The 21,158-nt window shown below is 40.7% G+C and overlaps 1 protein-coding gene across 2 annotated transcripts in view; it reads left to right on the forward strand.

The window, feature by feature from the left end:
- Cap-G (Chromosome associated protein G) overlaps positions 1–21,158 on the forward strand; it is a 312,952-nt gene that overhangs the window by 164,465 nt on the left and 127,329 nt on the right. For both annotated transcript variants that reach the window (XM_067143890.2, XM_068224995.1), the window contains 3 exons: positions 3,654–3,867; positions 10,835–10,996; positions 11,083–11,223. In XM_067143890.2, the coding sequence (XP_066999991.1) occupies positions 3,654–3,867; positions 10,835–10,996; positions 11,083–11,223 (517 nt within the window). The remainder of the gene's footprint in view (positions 1–3,653; positions 3,868–10,834; positions 10,997–11,082; positions 11,224–21,158) is intronic.

Genomic DNA, 21,158 nt, shown 5'->3' on the forward strand with positions numbered 1-21,158 from the left:
TCTTATATCTATGTACAAATCCCTGTCTGCCTCGGCCCTTGTTTGGAGCCATTTCTGATGAGCCTTCTTTTTACGTTTACAAGCTGCTCTCACTTCATCATTCCACCAAGATGTTCGCCTTTTCCCATCTGTACACACAGTTGTTCCTAGGCATTCCCTTGCTGTTTCTACTACAGCATCCCTGTATGCCACCCATTCACTTTCTATATCCTGAATCTGCTTACTGTCTACTGTTTGAAACGTCTCACTAATCATATCCATGTACTTCTGTCTAATTTCCTCGTCCTGGAGATTTTCTATCCTTATTCATTTGCAGACAGGTTTCACTTTCTCTACCCTAGGCCTAGAGATACTTAGTTCACTACAGATCAGATATTGGTCTGTATCATCGAAAAATCCCCGTACATTCCTAATAGATTTCCAGAATTCGAAGTCGGTTAAGATATAGTCTGTTATGGATCTGGTACCCCTAGCCTCCCATGTGTAGCGGTGAATAGCCGTATGCTTGAAGAATGCATTCGTAACTGCTAAACCCATACTAGCACAGAAGTCCAGCAAATTCTTCCCATTCCCATTAGCTTCCATATCTTCCCCACATTTACCAATCACCCTTTCGTATTCTTCTGTTCTATTTCTATCTCTCGCTTGAGCTCACCCATTAGCACCTTTCTGTCCTTGCTGTTGACCCTGACCACGTTGTCACTCAATGCTTCATAAAACTTGTCAACTTCATCCTCATCTGCACCTTCACAGGATGAATACACTGAGACAGTTCTCGTCCTTATTCCTCCAACCGCCAAATCTACCCACATCATTCGCTCATTTACATGCCTAACACAAACTGTGTTGCGTGCAGTGGTATTCCTGATAAACAGTCCTACCCCATACTCTGCCCTTCCCTTTCTAACACCCATCAAGTACACTTTATAATCTCCTATCTCTTCCTCATTATCTCCCCTTACCCGAATATCAGTTACTCCTAGCCCATCCAGATGCATCCTCTTTGCTGACTCAGCCAGTTCTACTTTCTTTCTTCCATAAGCCCCATTAATATTGATAGCTCCCCATCGAATTCCATTTCGTTCGCCAAGTTGTTTCCAGGGAGTCCCTCGCCTGTCAAATGGGAGTGGGACTCCGTTACTCCCATAGGTCCAAGGCTTGCTTAAAATATTCTGAGCTCGGTAAATTCATGAAGCAGGATGCTACCCTACTAACACATAGGCCAACTGAGGATCTCTGCTCTAATAGGTTATGGACCTCCGGTGGATTGTATAGTTCTAGCCGCCTGAGCACAAGGAGGGCCATGACTCAGAATATGTCCGAGGTGCCAACTCCCATTCCAAATAATAATTCATTCTGAATTGTATTGACTAGGCGGAACCTGGACACAATTAACTGTTATAATTAAGTCAATACGGACCTTTAGTGGCCATCATGGTCAAGTTACTCAACTCTAAAATACGACTTTGATCTGTTGTATTGGAGAGTGACATTAGATTAATCTTAGCCACGTGTTAGTCACCAATAACGAATGACACTGCATCACACAAAGAAGGTTTGATGAGTTCCTTTCCTATTAATTAAGAAGAAAGGTTCGCTGGAATGGGCATTAGATTATAAAGTAGGTTTTACACTAGTCGCTCACCGACTTTGTTCTTGCTCAGCACATGGTTATATGATATCTATCACACTTATTACTGCAGAAAATACACACACAACTTCCATTAGGATCGTGATAGGTTTTGTTCACACAGATCTTATGGCAAAAGCCATGAATGGCAAGTCATGTTATTATATGTCTTTATTCTTGGTTTTCTCTGGTCCATTTCCTGTCGAGAATGGCGTCTGTGGTGTAGAAATCTAAATTGATTTCTCTCCTTTTGGCTATTCTTCCTTCTATATGCTCGGTATAGCTTCTTGTGGATCGCAGAGAATGTTGTAACCTCAGATCTTCTGGTTAGAAGGATTCTTTAGCTTGTTCATAAACCTGCCTTGTCGGTGCAAATTTCCCCACTTCTGTAGTGTGTAGTTTTTTGTTCATAGCAATACTATATGAAATATGAAACTTGAAGACACGAATCATTGCCTTTTGTACATTTCCTGTGGAATCCAGTTGCAAAGACTTCAGAACACTCTCTTTTCTCTTAAAAGAAAATCAGTGTCTTTACCTGCAAACTGCCTGTGAACTTTCTCGAAATGTTCTTTTAGTTTGTTCTGTTTCATGCTCTCTGCACTAAGAACTTTATTACATATGCCACACTGAGGCTATCAGCAAGATTCAAGAAACCCCATAGTAGGAACGCTGCTTTATACGGGCGCTTTTTTGCAGATGTAGAAGCCATGTCACCTAAAACAATTGTTAAACACTTACAAAATGAACAGACAATAGAAAAATACATGACCTACTGGCTAACAACTTTTATAACCTCTCATGACTCAAAATAATTCATTTACTAATAACGATATTGAAAAAAACATCAGTAGAAGTGAAAATTATTATTGTTGATACTTACTACAAATAATACATAGATATTTTTTAGAATGAGGTGTAGGGCCTTATAGAACAGTATGTACACTTGTACAGCTTGATACTAGAGTAAGTACCGGGCGAGTTGGCCGTGCACGTAGAGGCGCGCGGCTATGAGCTTGCATCCGGGAGATTGTAGGTTCGAATCCCACTATCGGCAGCCCTGAAGATGGTTTTCCGTGGTTTCCCATTTTCACACCAGGCAAATGCTGGGGCTGTACCTTAATTAAGGCCACGGTCGCTTCCTTCCAACTCCTAGGCCTTTCCTATCCCATCGTCGCCATAAGACCTATCTGTGTCGGTGCGACGTAAAGCCCCTAGCAAAAAAAAAAAAAAAACTAGAGTAAGTAGAATGCAAAACAAACAAAACGTACAAGTTAGTGCTTAAGTAAACTCAAACTGATTCGTCCTCGTCCGTCTCCTTTGCATGCGAGGAAGGGGTAGCGGCAGCTGCTAGAAAGGGATAGAACACAGATCGCCACACTTTTTATTAGTGAACATGCAGCGCGAGAGAGCGCAAGCCGCGTGGCACTGATATGCCATACATACCAAAAATTACCAGCATTATTACCCGTGCAGAATACCTGTTTTACCCCCGCAGGGGTAATTACCTCCAGGTTCGGAACTCATAAGGCATCGTGTGTTCATGTGCTGCTGGCAGAAGGCATATCAGTACAATGCACAATAAATGACAGCAACAGATTGCATCTGTTCTGGCACAAGAAATGTCTCCATCTCTACCGAGGTTAATGTATAGGCAATGGCTACTTCCTCTGCAGTTCTTGCCCAGATCAATTATGAATACACCTGCTAGAACGTACATCAGTTATACTGATTGTCAGACTGAACACTGCACCCTGTTAGTGTGGATTTAATACTATTGTTGAATTTTAAAGCAATTATCAACACCACCAAAACATAACACAGTTTATCTATTGATTTTTGAGCTGAATATGAATTAAATGTTCAAACAATGATAAAAGGAGAAGATTTAACATCGTCAGATCTCAAATTTTGCTGATCTCTACTGAATTAATTTGTTATATGAAATAAATTATTATATGAAATAAATTAATGCCTAATATTTTCTTTGTTTTAACATTTCATTCCTAAATTTATGTTCTAGAGGTAACTTACGACAGCTTCTGCTGGATTTGCTTATGAATAAAGAAGTGAAGAAGAAACTCGTGCCTGTTATTGTGGAACTTCTTGTAGAAGTTATCCCTGATGTCAACACCAGACTTCAAACCTTGGCTGAAGTTATTTCAGAGATTCATGAACCTCTCAGTGAAGTAATAACACAGATCACACAAGAGGAGCGTCAGCACAGGGAATTTAAGGTGAGTTGCCTCTGCAGTTTGGGTCATGTAGCTTTGAGCTTCCATTCAGGAGATAGTGGGTTTCAAGATGGTTTTTTGTGGTTTACCATTTTCACACCAGGCAAATGTTGGGACTGTACCTTAATTAAGGCCACAGCCGCTTCCTTCCCACTCACTAGCCTTTTCCTATCCCATCGTAGCCATAAGACCTATCTGTGTCGGTGCAATATTAAGCCAATTGTAAAAGAAAATTTTAAAAAAATTTAAAAATGTCAACAAATGAGTACAAAATTTGCTTCTTTGAGAATAGGATCGATAAATTCAGAAATGAAAAAGCCAGGCTTTGTACACTACGGATTGGAAGTGTAACACACTGTGCATGTACTACACACTTTTTGAAATTTTGACAGTCATCACTGATTCCAGCTTAACATTATAGAGTTGACCTGAACAAATCTGAATTGGAAGATAGTATAAGGCCAGAGCGCGCTTCGCATAGTGTGTCGCGTGTAGCGTGAAATGCTATGCATAGCGCAAGGCGTGCTTGCTGTTCACACCGAAAACTCTACGCCGTGCTCTCAGCTTAGGTTGGTGCAAGGCGTTTTAGGGTGGTCACAAGCTAATGCCGTTATCCAAGTACACTAGAAACAGTTTACTGATGGATAACAGTTACCTAAAATTGAAAATTAGGAAAAAGAATCGAAAGTGGGTTCATGAATTTAATGAAGAACGAATTACTTACAGAGAATTCTATCGTTTGCACAGAGATGCAAGACTTTATCGCGATACATTTTATGATTACTTAAGAATGACAAAAAATACCTTTGACCTTCCAAACCCTGCAACTGAAATGTGGCGTCAAGTAGCAGAGAAGTATTGGGAGAAATTCAATTTTCCGAATTATCTAGGAGCACCGTGTAACAAACACGTGGAAATTAAATTTCTGACTAAATCACGCTCTTTATATAATAATTATAAATAGTATTTTGCAATATAGTTACAATTAACATACACAATTAATCATCGTAACAAAAGTGGAGTAAATGTGTGACAAATATATTTAATAAACAGAAATATTTACTTCCAAGCCCACTACTAGCCTGCAGAGTGATATTCTTCATGTTACCACCCTCTATTGGCAAAATTATAAGCCGATATGACGGAGTCTGGGAGATTCTATGCACTTAGTCACAAAGTGTCCAGCTACATGGCTAAATGGTTACCGCACTGGCCTTTGGTCACAGAGTCCCGGGTTCGATTCCCGGCAGAGTCGGGAATTGTAATCATAATTAGTAAATTGCATTGGCACGGGGGCTGGGTGTATGTGTGTATTTATAATCATTTCATCCTCATCATGATGCAGGTCATCTACGGGAGTCATTTCAAAACACCTGCACCTGGCAAGCCGAACTTCTCCTCGGACACTACCGACACTAAAATCCATACCCAATCTCATCCTGTCACAATGTTAAGCCCAGTAAAGTGTGACAGTAGAAGTAATATTACTGTGTATGTTTACTGTAGGAATGCGATACAACTGTTGTAGATACTTAAGTCCACTTATTTTGCAAAACAGTTACATTTTTATAGTTTTTGTGTCTTGGGTTCCATATTTCTTCTCTTTGAAACACTGCATGAATAATTTCTTCTTCCATAGCTTCAGAACCAGCTAGGTAACGCTAAGCAATTAACCAACACTGCGCGTTGTCTGGCGCTTCGCTTAGCTGTAAGGTAGGCGTTCAGCGTAGCAGAGCGCGGACGGTGTGAACACCTGGATTACGAACAAAGCACTGGTTATGCTTAGCGTGACGCTTAGCGTTGAGCAACACGCGACACACTATGCGAAGCGCGCTCGGTGTGCACGCGGCCTAAGATGAAAAGTTCTTTGATAAATTTCATGTATTGATGGAGGGTTGATATTTTAAAAGTTACTGTTTATTATGACTGCTGTGTTGGAGTATATTAAGTAATATCTGCCAACCCTTCCGATTTACCCGTAAACTTTCTGTTTTTTAAACTCGTCTTCTGATTTTCCGATTTATTTTTACTTCTCTTTGTGACCAACATAACCTCCAGTACGGTCAATAGTCTTCCCTAGGATAAATTTTTGTGTGCTTGTGTAATTTATGCAACCTCATTTGCTATCATATTTATTTGATCGATGCTTTATTTGGCGAGTGTATTGTCCATCGCCTTCGTGTATCGTGTTTCCTGCTCACTACAGCAGCGTGTGTTCTTTAAGCTGGGAATTCAGGACGGCAATTTTCCTGCAATTGAGAGAGGCTAGCCACTCCATTAATTGGGACAAAATATTGAGTTTTTAATTGTGTGGTTCGTGCCCTGTTGACATCATTCCTGGTGCTTGCTTTCATTGGAGTTGTAGGCCACGTGCTTTTTTTTCTTGTGATTCTGTGTTTTTTCTTCTATCCAAGTTGTATGTTAATAATGTATGAGACACATTGATCTGTTTTGTATGTGATAGTTTCGTGAATTTCAGCGCATTTGTATTAATTCTTCATCATCATCATCATCTGTTTACCCTCCAGGTTCGGTTTTTTCCTCGGACTTAGCGAGGGATCCCACCTCTACCGCCTCAAGGGCAGTGTCCTGGAGCTTCAGACTCTTGGTCGGGGGATACAACTGGGGCGTATGACCAGTACCTCGCCCAGGCGGCCTCACCTGCTATGCTGAACAGGGGCCTTGTGGAGGGATGGGAAGTTTGGAGGGGATAAGCAAGGATGAGGGAAGGAAGCGGCCGTGGCCTTAAGTTAGGTACCATCCCGGCATTCGCCTGGAGGAGAAGTGGGAAACCACGGAAAACCACTTCCAGGATGGCTGAGGTGGGAATCGAACCCACCTCTACTCAGTTGACCTCCCGAGGCTGAGTGGACCCCGTTCCAGCCCTCGTACCACTTTTCAAATTTCGTGGCAGAGCCGGGAATCGAACCCGGGCCTCCGGGGGTGGCAGCTAATCACGCTAACCACTACACCACAGAGGCGGATTAATTCTTACTTAACAATTTTAATGGCTTGAATGTATTTCAAAGAGTTGTGTCGGTGACAGTTTCTGTTATTTTCTCTCTACGTTATGGCCAAAAAACATAAACATTACCCCCAAGTGTTAAGAGATACCTATAAAATTGAATCGTTTGTTGTTGAAAGGCAATAAGTCCACATTTTTTACAAATTCGTTTTACAGCGATTTTGCTTTCTAAGAAGCAAGATGCATGTTTTGGTGTTGAAAGGAATCATGTCCTGGGAGCACTTGTGCCATTACCACTGTCATCAGATTAGTTATTCCGTGTTGAATGGAACTTAGTCCTACAGTTTGTGCGTTTCAACACGGAATGTCTACCACCTCCAACGAACCTATGCAGAGAGCGCTGCTGTGTCTCGGATGTCAAGATTGGCATGCTTGTTTCATTTGTTTACATAAATGTTGAATGTTGTCATTGACAACATATCCTACGTGGTTGTTGTGCTCTGCATATTATTAATCTTCTTCTTGCTGTGTTCTTAAAGATATTTTCAGCATGGACAACAAAATTATGACAGGAAAGAAACGTAAATGCAAAGAAGAAAGTTTTGCCAGGAATAAATTAAAGCGATCGAGGGTAAAGGGTACTTCATATACAAGCTATGCAGGAAAGGCAGTTCCTCAAAAAAGTATTGGACCTCCCTGCAGGTATGATGGAAATTATAGTTTTTACCTAAATATTATCTGTTCAACAATTTCACTTCCATACACGGGATTCAGATGATGATTATTGATACTGAAGTTATGACTACTTAATGGTCAAAGAATTTAACTAGGTAACTTGTTTGTTTTAGGTGCAAGCGACACTGTTTCAGTGTATTGCAAGAAGAAGAGAGGCTGCAGATATTTATTGCTTTTTACGATTATGAAACCAAAAATGAACAGGATATCCACTTACAAAGACTGATTGAATGGCATCCCATTTACCAGCGAAGACCTAGGGCTGTTAATCAAGATGGAGAACTATCAAGAATGGAACGTGAATCAGCATATACATATTTTGTTCTTAGAAATCAGGAGCATCTGCAGGTCTATAGGAATGCATTCATTAGTTTACACGGAGTAACGCAGAAGCGTGTATTCAAGATTCCTAAGCTGTTGGTGCAAGGCGAAAGTCCATTGGACAAGAGAGGATTCAATAAGAAAATGCATGCTATATTACGTGAAATCTGCACTGAAATTCGGGACCACATTCTCAAGTTTCCAGTCAAAACTTCTCATTATGGGGGTAACGAAGTAAATTATTTGGATGCAAGGCTGAACCTTAAAAAAATGCATGATTTGTGAGGAACATCCTAATCTTGAAATGAAGTGTACATTTTATGTTGATTATTTCAATAAGAACTTTGGCTACAGATTTGGTAGACCCCAAATAGATGTGTGCAGTATCTCCTAAGAACTTGAAGTCAAAATGAAGTCTCCGCACTTATCACAAAGTGTTAAATTAGCAGCAGCAAGTGAGCTAAATATTCACAAGTGCAGAAGTCACTTTATTCTTCTATGAAATCATGCTGAGAATCCTGAAGAAATTCCTCGAGATTCGATTTTTTTTTCTATTTGTGGCGTGTGATGTATCGTTGCTTGGCTTGTTGTCATTGTGTTAATGCATTCAGTTTTGGTTGCATTTCCTGTTGTGACGGATAGTGTTGAAAAGAGAATATCTTCGTCACTTTAAAGAAAGGAGGAAGAGAAATTATGATATCAACATAAAGGAGGATGAGGTAAAACATCCCAATGAAGTGTGTTGATTACTAACTCCGTGGTAATTTTCGCCATTAAAAAAAAAAAAAAAAAAAAAAAAAAAAAAAAGAAAGAAATCCATGGTGCAACAGACCCGAAGGGCCATGGCCTACCAAGCAACCACTGCTCAGCCTCAGCCCGAAGGCCTGCAGATTTTGAGGTGTTGTGTGGTCAGCACGATGAATCCTCTCAGCTGTTATTCTTGGCTTTCTAGACCGGGGCTGCCATCTCACCATCAGATAGCTCCTCAGTTTTAATCACATAGGCTGAGTGTACCTCGAACCATCCTTTCAGGTTCAGGTAAATTTCCCTGACCTGGCTGGGAATTGAACCTGGGGCCTCCGGGTAAGAGGCACGCACGCTACCCCTACACTGCGGGGCTGGCTTTCGCCATACAAGGTCTAGCATTTTCTTGAAGATGGATCACTCCGTTCCTGTTGACTAGTGCTGGCTGCTTCTGAGACAATGCAGCTGCAACCCTTTGCAACTGGCACTACACCTCAATTGTGATGGTTTTGCCATGCTCTAGGAATTCAGAGTGCACAATATCAGCACTGGTCCATCAAACACAGAGCAGTACCTTCTGTTGATATATTTTTTGTCTGGGGGTAAATGCAACAGTACCAGAGGGATGACCAATGATATATATATGTGTGTGTGTGTGTGTGTGTGCGCGTGCGTGCGTGCGTGCGTGCGTGTGTGTGTGTGTTTTTTTGTTTTTTATATAACACCCATTTCTTGTCACATATCAATATCTGGTCCAGGAATGGGGCTTTCTTGTTGTATGACAGCAATGAAGAGCAAATGATGAGCCGCTGGAGTTTGTTTTCCTTTGTCAGAATGTGAGGAACCCATTTACTGAGCGTCAAAGTCTTCCCAAGGTTGTGCAGAATTGTTTCCTCCGACACTCTAAACCCTTGCACATTTGATGTTCATCACAATTGATGTTCTCCTTCAGCAGGGATTCATCGATTGTGGATGGATGTCCACCTCTAGGCTTGTCATGAAGGCTCTCATCTCCCGAGGCACTCACTCACTAAGGCCTCTTCAGATGTGGAACATATCTTTGAAGCAGCTTCTGCAGCATTGCCACCAAACTCTTAAACACAGCCATAAAACATCCTTTGACACTGACATGTTCAAGATTTTAGTTCCTACAGAACTGCTTTTGGCCTCACAACTCTGTACTGTCTGACAGTTGAGGAGAATGTCATTGTTTGATGTCATTCACACAGGGTTGCTGACACTTGTCGTTCGAATTTCACTTTTCAATCCCAGTGGCGCAAACTTTTTTTTGATACCTGGTATATCAAAATTAAAGCTTTTGTCCTTTGATTTACTTTAGGGCTTGTTAATCTTTGTTATAGGAGAGCTTTGAGTATGTTCTAATTCCATTCATTATTTAATTTTTCTTTTAAATACCTTCTATAAATTCAAGGTGGTCTTGTATGTGATATTGTCTTACATTCTGGGCAATATGGTATATCTATTACCAAGCAAGTAGCTGTGTGGTTTGGGTCACGCAGCTATCCCCTTACATTTGGGAGATAGTGGGTTCGAATCCCACTGTCGGCAGCTCTGAAGATGGTTTCCCGTGGTTTCCCATTTTCACGCCAGGCAAATGCTGGGGCTGTACCCTAATTAAGGCCACGGTCGATTCCTTCCCACTCTCCTAGCTTTTTCCTATCCTATTATCGCTATTAGACCTATCTGTGCTGGTGGGATGTAAAGTAAATAGGAAAAAAAATATATATATACCTGCTTTTCTTAAAATGTATTCCTACGCCATTTTTCTCAACATTTAACTGCATGACTGTACTTTTCAACAAGTGACTTTTAGATTAGAGCACCTGCTCTCCGTTGGAGAAAAATTCTCTCTTTTTGACTCAAATATAACTTAAGGCCGGGGTCATCTGAAAATTATGATATCACCATAAAGGAGGATGAGGTAATGTGTGACGGGATGTTACCTAACAACCGTGTGCCCTGATAGGAAGGAAAGAACCTCCATACCTGTCATTATGAAATGATGGAAATAAATTGTTAATCAGTTTGAGTTTAATTTAGTGAGTCATCTTTATGTTCATTTGATCTTCCAAAAAAAAGAATTTGACATCATTTTTCTCTCAGTAAACTGAGCTGATACTTTTCTTGTTCCTGGGTATATATCTACTAGTAGTCGTTCTTTATGCAAGACTGGTTTTGTTTCAGAAAGCACAGATACGTGCTGAGAGGTTGGAACTGCAAGAAGAGCTAGAACAAGCTGTTGGTCAGAAAGATTTCTTGCGTGCTCAAGAAATCGACAGTCAATTGAATGAACTTGCTGAGAAATATCAGCAACTTACAGATAAGCCTGAAGTCATTACTCAAGAGGTGGGTATTTTGTTTTAAGCACTACACTTTTGTGTTGTTTTTTCTATATCACATAGAGATGCTTACGAGGGCACACTGTATTGCAGGTGAGGAAGATCCGAGATGACCCGCTCACTCTCTCCAAGTGTCTGTGCATAGTATATGAGATGATGCAATCCCCAACTATAAGTTGTATGACTCCTCATCTGCGAAGTTTAATGGAAGACTTTGTAACTAATAATCTCAAGGTAAGGATTGTGCCCATTTTAATTTTTATTGATTATTGTTTAGTGCCTGGGTTTGTGTTTTTCATATTAGAAAGGATCCTGAAGATATTATTGGAAGTTAATTTAAGAGTGTGAGAAGGTAACATAATGTACTTGGATACTGAGAGTTGTACAAGGTGATGTACAATTTAATTTTTTTTTAAGCAAAAGAGAGTTCCTTGCTTAATAACTTTTAGTTCCTGCACCAGTCAATTTTGATGATATGGAACTACAGGGACATTAAAGAACCTGTTTTGTTACTATGCGGTTTGAAATTCCATGTAATCACTCGAGCCCATGTAAGCGGAACGAATGGTTGTGCTGTGTGGAGTGTGCCACGTGAGCAGAGCAAGAGTGGGGAGCCAACAGCGCGAGTAGAGTGTGACAAGGATGATCGGCGTAGAACAATATAGGGCCATTATAGCTAGATGGCAGGGAAGAATGAAGAAGAACCAGAAGTAAGGAAGGGAGTGTAGAACTGGGATTGAAGGGTGAGATGTTATTGGTGGCAACGGTGGACTCGGTGCTCTTGGTGATTGGGGGGGTGGAGTGGAAGTGAATTCAGGCCCTCAGCGCAGTGGAAATATGAATTGGGAGGACATAGAGGACATAGAGGTGATATAGAAAGTGGTAAAGTAGGTAGTTGAGGAACTCTGCCCATTTGAACAGTTAAAACAGATGATTCAAGAGCAAGTCAAGGAACACGAGGAGACGAGGCTGTGGATCCAGGAAAATTCAAACGAAGTTAAAAGGAAGAGTGGAAAAAAGTGAGGGAGAAATAGTATTGCTAAGGGGGAAAATAAAAAAAATATGGAAGAGGAAGTAATGTATTTGAAGAAAGAAGTAGCAGCCCACAACCTAGAATGGAGGAGGAAAACCATATTTATGTACGGTCTAAAAGAAGATAAAGAAGACACAAAAGTCGACATTATCTATAAGATGGTAGATGTCATACAAAAAATAATGAAAATTAACTTTAGTGAGGTAGATATAGATGATGTGGAAAGAGTAGGCAAGATGAGGGGACGCAGACCTATAAAGGTGACGCTGCTATCATCACTAATGGCGGACATAGTAATCAGAAATGCTGGAAACTTGCAGAAGGAAAAAATATGGATTAAGCCGGACTTGGGAAGAGAGGGGAATAAAAATTTTAAACTCCTGGAGAAATATAGGGTTAAGGCAAGAATGCAAGGTCTGCGGGCACATATTAAGGGTCAGTCACTGGTGGTGTCCAATGGTAAGTGGACCCGCAATTGGACAGTGCCGAAACTTCAGTCTTTGGAACAGTGTTTAAAACAGGTTGAAATGGGTGCGGGAGAAGACGGACATTATGAAAAGGCAAGTCCAGAAATCAGTGCGAACAAGGGAAACAGTGAGTTGAGTGATCTTAATGTGGAATTGAGTCCGGAGGAAAGAAAGAGAAGGCAAGTAAGTTTTGACAAGTTTTGGTCTGACAGTGGGAAAAGGAAAATGTGGGCCAGAGAATTAGGTAGAGAAATACGCATGAATCAAGAGCATGAAGCGTGGAGAGAGGTGAACAGTGAATTAAGAGGAGAGTCCGGTGGGGAGGGCTGTTTAAGCCGAAGAGTGAGTGAATGTGTTGTGCAGAGTGAGAATAAGAGTGAGGAACTCAATAAAAATAAGGTTCTACATAAAGAGAGAAGTAGGAGCCTAAAAGATTTATGGGGAAAGATAGATAAAAGAGAAGAAGGTATAGTAACTAGGAGTCAAAAGCTAAGTAAAGCTAGTAAGTAATTTAGGGCTAGTGTTTTGTTTGTATTGCTGTTCTTGATGTATATAGAATGGTAAGATGGTTTTTGATGGTTTGTTATGACGGGTGAAAAGAGTGTGATGGTGGTATGTGTTGGTATAGTAGGTATAGTGAATTAATGGAGTAAGTCTTATTAAATTTATTAGGAGTAAGTTGTAATTCGTATGCAGTAAGGTAATTTGGAATTGATCTGGAGTGTTAAGTCTAAATGAAAGATTGTGGAGTTGAATGAAGTTTTTGGTAGGTAATGAAGTGTTTATTTATTGCTGATGTAATTGAAATGTATGAGTAAGAGATGGAGTTGATGTTATATGGAGGTATGTGTTTGTATAGTGAAGTTAATGGTAAAATGTTATTTAAGTGTGGAAATGGAGAAGTGGTCAAATATTTTATTTAGAAGGACTGTTTTTGAAATTAATAATCGGTTTTATGGGTGTATCGGGTTTGTGTATCTTGGGTAAAGCTCTTGCTAAAGGTAGTCTTGGGTTCATCCTAATTAAACCAGAGATTTCATTATCATCGAGGATTAAACTTTGTTCTTAAGTAACTGTTTCAATTATCTTTGGATAGAGTTGGTAGGGTCTATTTTAATTTCAGTCAAGGTGTTACTTGAAAAGAATGCTTCAGTTTGTTCTAAGTATTCTTTCTTGTACCTGATTGACACATTACTTTTATCGGCCTTTTTGATTTTAAGATTGTTGTCATTTATTTTTTGCTTTAAACTTTTGAGGTCTTTAGAGGGTAAATGGGGCATATTAACTCTCTAATCTTCAAATAGTTCTGGAAGCTTTTTTTTTAACTTATTTAATCTTAGGTTGTTTATTTACTGGGAGTTAAGCTATTACTTGTTCCACTTCAGCAATGGTGGTTATATATTGCTTCTGGTGGTATGAACTAGACCAGTTATGTTTGGGTCCTTTACTAGTAAGCTGAGTTTCCTTGTCCTCAAAAACAACATCAGTTAAATTCTTAATTAGAGGGTGAAAAGTATGGTTAGGCTCAACATTAGTAGGGCATTCTTTTGGCTAATTTTTACTTCTTTTGTTTAAACTAAGATTCTGAAGTTTTGTTCAAAATTTCTTGTTTTCTGTCTAAGATTTTTTTGAATTTTGGTGTTGACATATCTCAAAAAAGAATCCCATTCAAGAGGGGCCATAAGGGAGGAAGCTTCTAGATGAGCATTGTATAATTTAGAGTTTAGTAAAGACTTTTTCCTGTATTAAAAAATTTCATTTTTGATCCCCAAAATGTCAGTTTTTTCTTGGTTAGCTTTATGCCATGTTGTTGCACAAGGTTTTCTCTGTACTGAACTTAAAAATTTAGCAGTAAGCTTTAGATTTAAACATTGTTTTAGAAAATTAATATCTTTGCCAATTTTTGACACTTTAATTTTTAAGTTCAAAAAGGTGTTTGATTGCTTTGTTGCCTGGTTGGCTAAGTTACAACTTATAAACCTCATTTTTGTCCCATATTGCTATCAACTCCGCTAAGGTTAGGTTGAATGGAGAATCCTACCTTCCAATCTTATTTGTTTCTTATTGCTAATCCAGCCTAAAATCTAATTACAATATTAAAAAGTACATGTTCCATTCCTAATATGGAAAATCTTCAGCTAAGAAAGATACAAAAATTGACATAAACTGAAGTAAGAAAACCCCACTTATGATGATGATGATGATGATGATGATGATGATATGATAAAATGTTCCTTCATGTTGGGTTGAAACCTGAACAAGTCAGTGTTCGAGTTTGAGATCAACTCTGATGTAAGGGATCTTCTTTTTACAAAAGCTGGAGAAGTATGTACTTTTAGTATCTTGAAGATAGACTTAAAATGTAAAATTTTTAAAATACTATGTTCAGGGGAAACTTCTAAAGAATAACCGAAGTTGAGTTTGTTTTCTGTTTTAAAGTTTTAAGATGATGAAGGGAGTCTGTAACAAAAAAAAATGAAACATTTGTTTTAAAAAAGGAAATAAAGAAAATACCTTGTAAATATACAGTGGTCAAGAGCCAGTCCTGCTATTGTAATGTTAGGAATGAAACCTGTACTTTTTAATATTGTAATAGGATTTTAAGCTGGATTAGCATTAAAAAACAAATAAGTATGGAAGGTGTGATTCTCCATTCAACCTAACCTTAGTTGAGTTGATGCCAATACGAGACAAAAATGAGATTTATAATTTGTAATTACTGCTTGTTCTCTAGTTCAAAATACCACTTCAAAATGGTGTAGCATTGCTGGAATATCAAACGTGCCTGCCCTCTGTATTTGACTTTCCCGGTGGTTACATAATGTTGTAACAACTGTATCCTTCTTTAGGTACAATGTAATATTATACTTTGCCTCCATAATTCAATTAAGATTTTAAAGACTTGCACAAATAACCACTATGGAAATGTGTGTAGTTCTTCTGGACCCCTCTGTATATTGAAAGCTGTTGCTGGGGAAGTAAATAATGTGGTCAGAAAATACATTTATATCATACCTATTTGTCAGTTCTTCTCCAATGGCATTCCATCTATTTAGGCATACCAGATCAGAAATCAACTCTAATTACAATCCTTTTGTATGTTAACTTGGTACTAGGCTACAGAGAATTTCTCTTATAATAGGGATATTTTCTGCTCTCTGCTGTTGAAACCACTGCAATAAACTGTCTTCAGTACATTCATGTTTTCCACCTTCAATCTGTCAATGTTTGGAGCTGTACACTCTGATTACTCATCCACATTTTTTGATCTGGATTTCTTTTGCTGCAGTAGATTTTGGGGTGGTTGGAGCAATATCTGATTCCTTGACAATATCTATGAACTTGCTTCTTATTGCCACTTTTCTTCCACAACTTTTAATATATTCAACTTCTCAGCAGTTGCCAAAATAAAAAAAATAAAAAAATCCTTTTCCTACCACTCATGTACGATATCGGATGGGTATCTGTTAAGAGACCAGACTAATGAATGGTTCATCGAAAGGGGAGTAGAAGCCTTTCGGAAGTTGCAAGGGCAGCAGTCTAGATGATTGACTGATATGGCCTTGTAATAATACTCAACATGGCTTAGCTGTATTGATACTGCTACATGACTGAAAGCAACGGGAAACAACCGTAACTAACTTCCAAGGACATGCAGCTCTCCCTGTATGAATGATGTACTGATGATGGCTTCCTCCCGGGTAAAATATTCTGGACGTAAACTATTCCCCCATTCTGATCGCCGTGTGGGGACTACACGAGAGGGGACGATCATCAGGAAGATGGATACTGTCATTCTGCGAGTCGGAGCGTGGAATGTTAGAAGTTTGAATCGTTGTGGTAGGTTAGAGAATCTGAAAAGGGAGATGGATAGACTGAAGTTAGATGTAGTTGGTATATTGTAGATAATCTTGCTGCTGTAGAATCTTGGAGCTAATGTTGCCATGGTTACGGCAGTTCATTTCTTTATCTGGTTCCTAGAGCAGGGGTAGTGTGGTGCCAATATCTCCATAACGGTTGGTTTTAGGGCCTTAAAACATGGTTTTCGGGCCCATGGGGCTTACAGAGTTATGTTCTTTGTGTCAAGGGGCTTAAATTGAGCCTTTGTTTCGTCCTTGTACGACATATTCGATATTTCATCTATATTAGCCTAGTATTTTTATATCTACCCCGTGTCCCTGCCCCTCGAGTTGTTTTGAAAATAAAATACAGCCCATGTCCCTCAGGAACAATGGATATTTACATTAGTAAAATAATTTTTAGAATCGGTCCAGTAGTTCCTGAGTTTAGCCATTACATACAAACAAACTTTACCTCTTTATAAGTATAGATTAAGTCCAGAGTTATCTCCTTGCTCCACTCCAATTCTGACTATTAATTTTAGTATAGTGCAGAGAGAATGACACACGTGCGCGTACCATATATGTAGCTTATAACAAAGAGAATGAGTGTTGCGGAAATCCTACTTCACGAGAAGCATGTCGTTTGCGTCGTTTAGGCTATCTGTTGGCATTGAAACAGCACGGAAATTGCCGAAGTTGTGCCGACATATCACAATCAATGAATTGACTTGACATGTTTTCCACTTGGAGTGGAAAACACGCCAACATGTTAAAAGTGTTCACCTCAACATTGAGTTAACATGCAAAGTCAATTGGAAGACACAATCACAATAAACATGTCAATTGTAACATGTTAAATTTAACATGTTGGTGTTAAATGTTAATCAGTGGAGACCGGCCTTAAGGTACCGGGCAAGTTGGCCGTGCGTTTGGGGTTGCGCAGCTGTGAGCTTGCATCCGGGAGGTAGTGGGTTCGAACCCCACTGTCGGCAGCCCTGAAGATGGTTTTCCATAGTTTCCCATTTTCACACCAGGCAAATACTGGGGCTGTACCTTAAGGCCATGGCCGCTTCCTTCCCATTCCTAGGCCTTTCCCATTCCATCATCGCCATAAGACCTATCTGTGTCGGTGCGACGTAAAGTAAATAGCAAGTAGCCTTTTAAGGTACCCATACCAATTTTCTCCTTGATCTCTGAAATTGCTGAATTGTACAACATGGACTCTCTGAATATGCGTTAGTGAATAGTACTTCACATATATTTATATTGTGCAGAATTGAATTTCTCATATTTTTAGATACAGGAGAGCGCACTGAGTCCTTAGGACTACCGCTGTTGAGAAGCAGTAGTATATTAAATATACACAGCTTTGCTTTCACCCCATGACAGCATTGGCTTTCCAATTCAATGAACAAATCCGGCAGAGTCGGGCTGAATGACAGATGAGGCGCTGGCCTTCTGACTCCAACTTAGTAGGTTCAATCCTGGCTCATTCCGGTGGTATTTGAAAGTACTCAGATATGTCACCCTCATGTCGGTAGATTTATTGGCACGTAAATGAACTCCTGCGGGACTAAATTGTGGTACTTCTCCGAAAACCGTAGAAGTGGTTAGTGGGATCTAAAGTCAGTAACAATATTATTAACAAATCCAGCATAACTGAGAAGACTTGCTGTCGGTGACAGTGCTGTGTTGAAAATAACAATCATCCTGTTTCACTGCTTGAAGTACTTGATGCCTTTACAATTATTTTTCAAACTTCTATATTGACACGCAGTAGCATTAACGTCTTCAGGACCATTTTTTATTTATGGTTTGTATTTTATTCATCGTCTTCCTCCTCCTCCTCACCTCGTCTTTTTCCTTTATCCAGGTCGGGATATTTATGGCACCTCCACCTTCCTCTCTCCTTCCACCATTCCTCTTCCATCATTTTATCCCAGTCCAGGTTTCTATTTCTTGCACTCCTCTTTATTGAATTAATCCACCTTGTTCTAGGTCTCCCTCTTGCACTCTTTCCTTCGAAACTCTTATCTATCATCTGTTTTGGAATTCTTTTCTCCTCCATCCTCTTTACATGTCCAAACCATTTTAGTTTACTGCTATCAATTATTCTCCCGTTTAGTTTTTCCACTCTGACCTTTCTCATATCTTCATTTCTCAATCTGTCTTTCCTGTCATATTTCTTAGGTATTTTACTTTGCTGTGCTAGGCTGAGTGGCTCAAGACTGTTGAGGCGCTGGCTTTCTGACCCCAACTAGGTAGGTTTGATCCTGGCTTGGTCTGGTGGTATTTGAAGGTGTTCAAATACATCACCCTCATGTCGGTAGATTTACTGACACATAAAAGAACTCCTGCAGGACGGAATTCCGGCACCTCGACGTCTCTGAAAACCATAAAAGTAGTTAGTGGGACGTAAAGCATATAACATTCATCATCATCATTTTTATTTCCCCTTGTCCAGTTCCTGCCAGGTTGGAGTGTAGATGGCACTTCTCCATCGTTGCCTCTCCTTCTACCACTCTTCTTCAGTAATTATATTCCAGTCTAATTTTTGTTTTCTTAAACTGTTCTTTACAGGGCCCATCCATCTTGCTCTGGTCCTCTCTCTTGCCCTCTTTCCTTCTATCTTAGCATCCAACACTTGTTTTGGTAGCCTTCTCTCCTCCATCCTTATAACATGTCCAAACGATGTCAATTTATTCTTCTCCATCCTATCACTCAGTTTTTCTACCCCTATCTCATCTCTAACCTCAACATTTCGTACTCTGTCTCTCCTTGTCTTCTCTACCATACTCCTCAGGAACTTCATCTCACTGGCCTGAATTTTACTGTCAGAGTCCAAGTCTCCGATGCATACGTTAATATAGCGATATAGTAAACCTTGTACAATATCTCTTTACATTTCTTAGGAACTTCTCTGTTCCACACCAGGTTCCTTACATTCTGATAGAACATATTTCCTGCTTGTACCCTTCTGCTGTTCTCCTTATTCAACCTTGCATTATTTCACTTCCCAAATACACTGACTGACAGAGCAAATGCAACACCAAGAAGGAGTGGTCAGAACTTAATGCCAATTGCAGGGTAGACTGACGTCACTGAGGTATGCTCATGATGTGAAATGCGCCGCTGTGCTGCGCACGTAGCGAATGATAAATGGGACACGGCGTTGGCGAATGGCCCACTTCGTACCGTGATTTCTCAGCCGACAGTCATTGTAGAACGTGTTGTCGTGTGCCACAGGACACGTGTATAGCTAAGAATGCCAGGCCGCCGTCAACGGAGGCATTTCCAGCAGACAGACGACTTTACGAGGGGTATGGTGATCGGGCTGAGAAGGGCAGGTTGGTCGCTTTGTCAAATCGCAGCCGATACCCATAGGGATGTGTCCACGGTGCAGCGCCTGTGGCGAGGATGGTTGGCGCAGGGACATGTGGCACGTGCAAGGGGTCCAGGCACAGCCCGAGTGACTTCAGCACGCAAGGATCGGCGCATCCGCCGCCAAGCGGTGGCAGCCCCGCACGCCACGTCAACCGCCATTCTTCAGCATGTGCAAGACACCCTGGCTGTTCCAATATCGACCAGAACAATTTCCCGTCGATTGGTTGAAGGAGGCCTGCACTCCCGGCGTCCGCTCAGAAGACTACCATTGACTCCACAGCATAGACGTGCACGCCTGGCATGGTGCCGGGCTAGAGCGACTTGGATGAGGGAATGGCGGAACGTCGTGTTCTCCGATGAGTCACGCTTCTGTTCTGTCAGTGATAGTCACCGCAGACGAGTGTGGCGTCGGCGTGGAGAAAGGTCAAATCCGGCAGTAACTGTGGAGCGCCCTACCGCTAGACAACGCGGCATCATGGTTTGGGGCGCTATTGCGTATGATTCCACGTCACCTCTAGTGCGTATTCAAGGCACGTTAAATGCCCACCGCTACGTGCAGCATGTGCTGCGGACGGTGGCACTCCCGTACCTTCAGGGGCTGCCCAATGCTCTGTTTCAGCAGGATAATGCCCGCCCACACACTGCTCGCATCTCCCAACAGGCTCCACGAGGTGTACAGATGCTTCTGTGGCCAGCGTACTCTCCGGATCTCTCACCAATCGAACACGTGTGGGATCTCATTGGACGCCGTTTGCAAACTCTGCACCAGCCTCGTACGGACGACCAACTGTGGCAAATGGTTGACAGAGAATGGAGAACCATCCCTCAGGACACCATCCGCACTCTTATTGACTCTGTACCTCGACGTGTTTCTGCGTGTATCGCCGCTCGCGGTGGTCCTACATCCTACTGAGTCGATGCCGTGCGCATTGTGTAACCTGCATATCGGTTTGAAATAAACATCAATTATTCGTCCGTGCCGTCTCTGTTTTTTCCCCAACTTTCATCCCTTTCGAACCACTCCTTCTTGGTGTTGCATTTGCTCTGTCAGTCAGTGTACTTGAAGTATTCAACAACCTCAAGGTTTTGTCCCATGATACTAATGATCCCTTTTCCTTCCCTTTCTCGTCTTGTCATCACCACTGTTTTGCTCTTCTCCATACTGATTTTCATACCTTATTTCTCATTCTTGTCTTTTAAAGTGTGTAGTTGGATTTGCACTTCTGTAGTGTTGACTACCCAGATCACCATGTCATCTGCAAACAACAATATTTTCATATCCCCTCCACATCTTGCCTTTGTTTCCTTTCGAATTTCATCCATAACCATTATAAACATAAGTGGAGATAATACACTTCTCTGTCTTAGTCCAGTTTGGTTTCTATACCAATCTGTTCTCCCCACTGGTGTCTGGACGCAACTGAAACAATTCGTATACATTGC

The sequence above is a fragment of the Anabrus simplex genome, chromosome 1 (genome assembly GCF_040414725.1).
Source record: "Anabrus simplex isolate iqAnaSimp1 chromosome 1, ASM4041472v1, whole genome shotgun sequence".
Taxonomy (NCBI): Eukaryota; Metazoa; Arthropoda; class Insecta; order Orthoptera; family Tettigoniidae; genus Anabrus; species Anabrus simplex.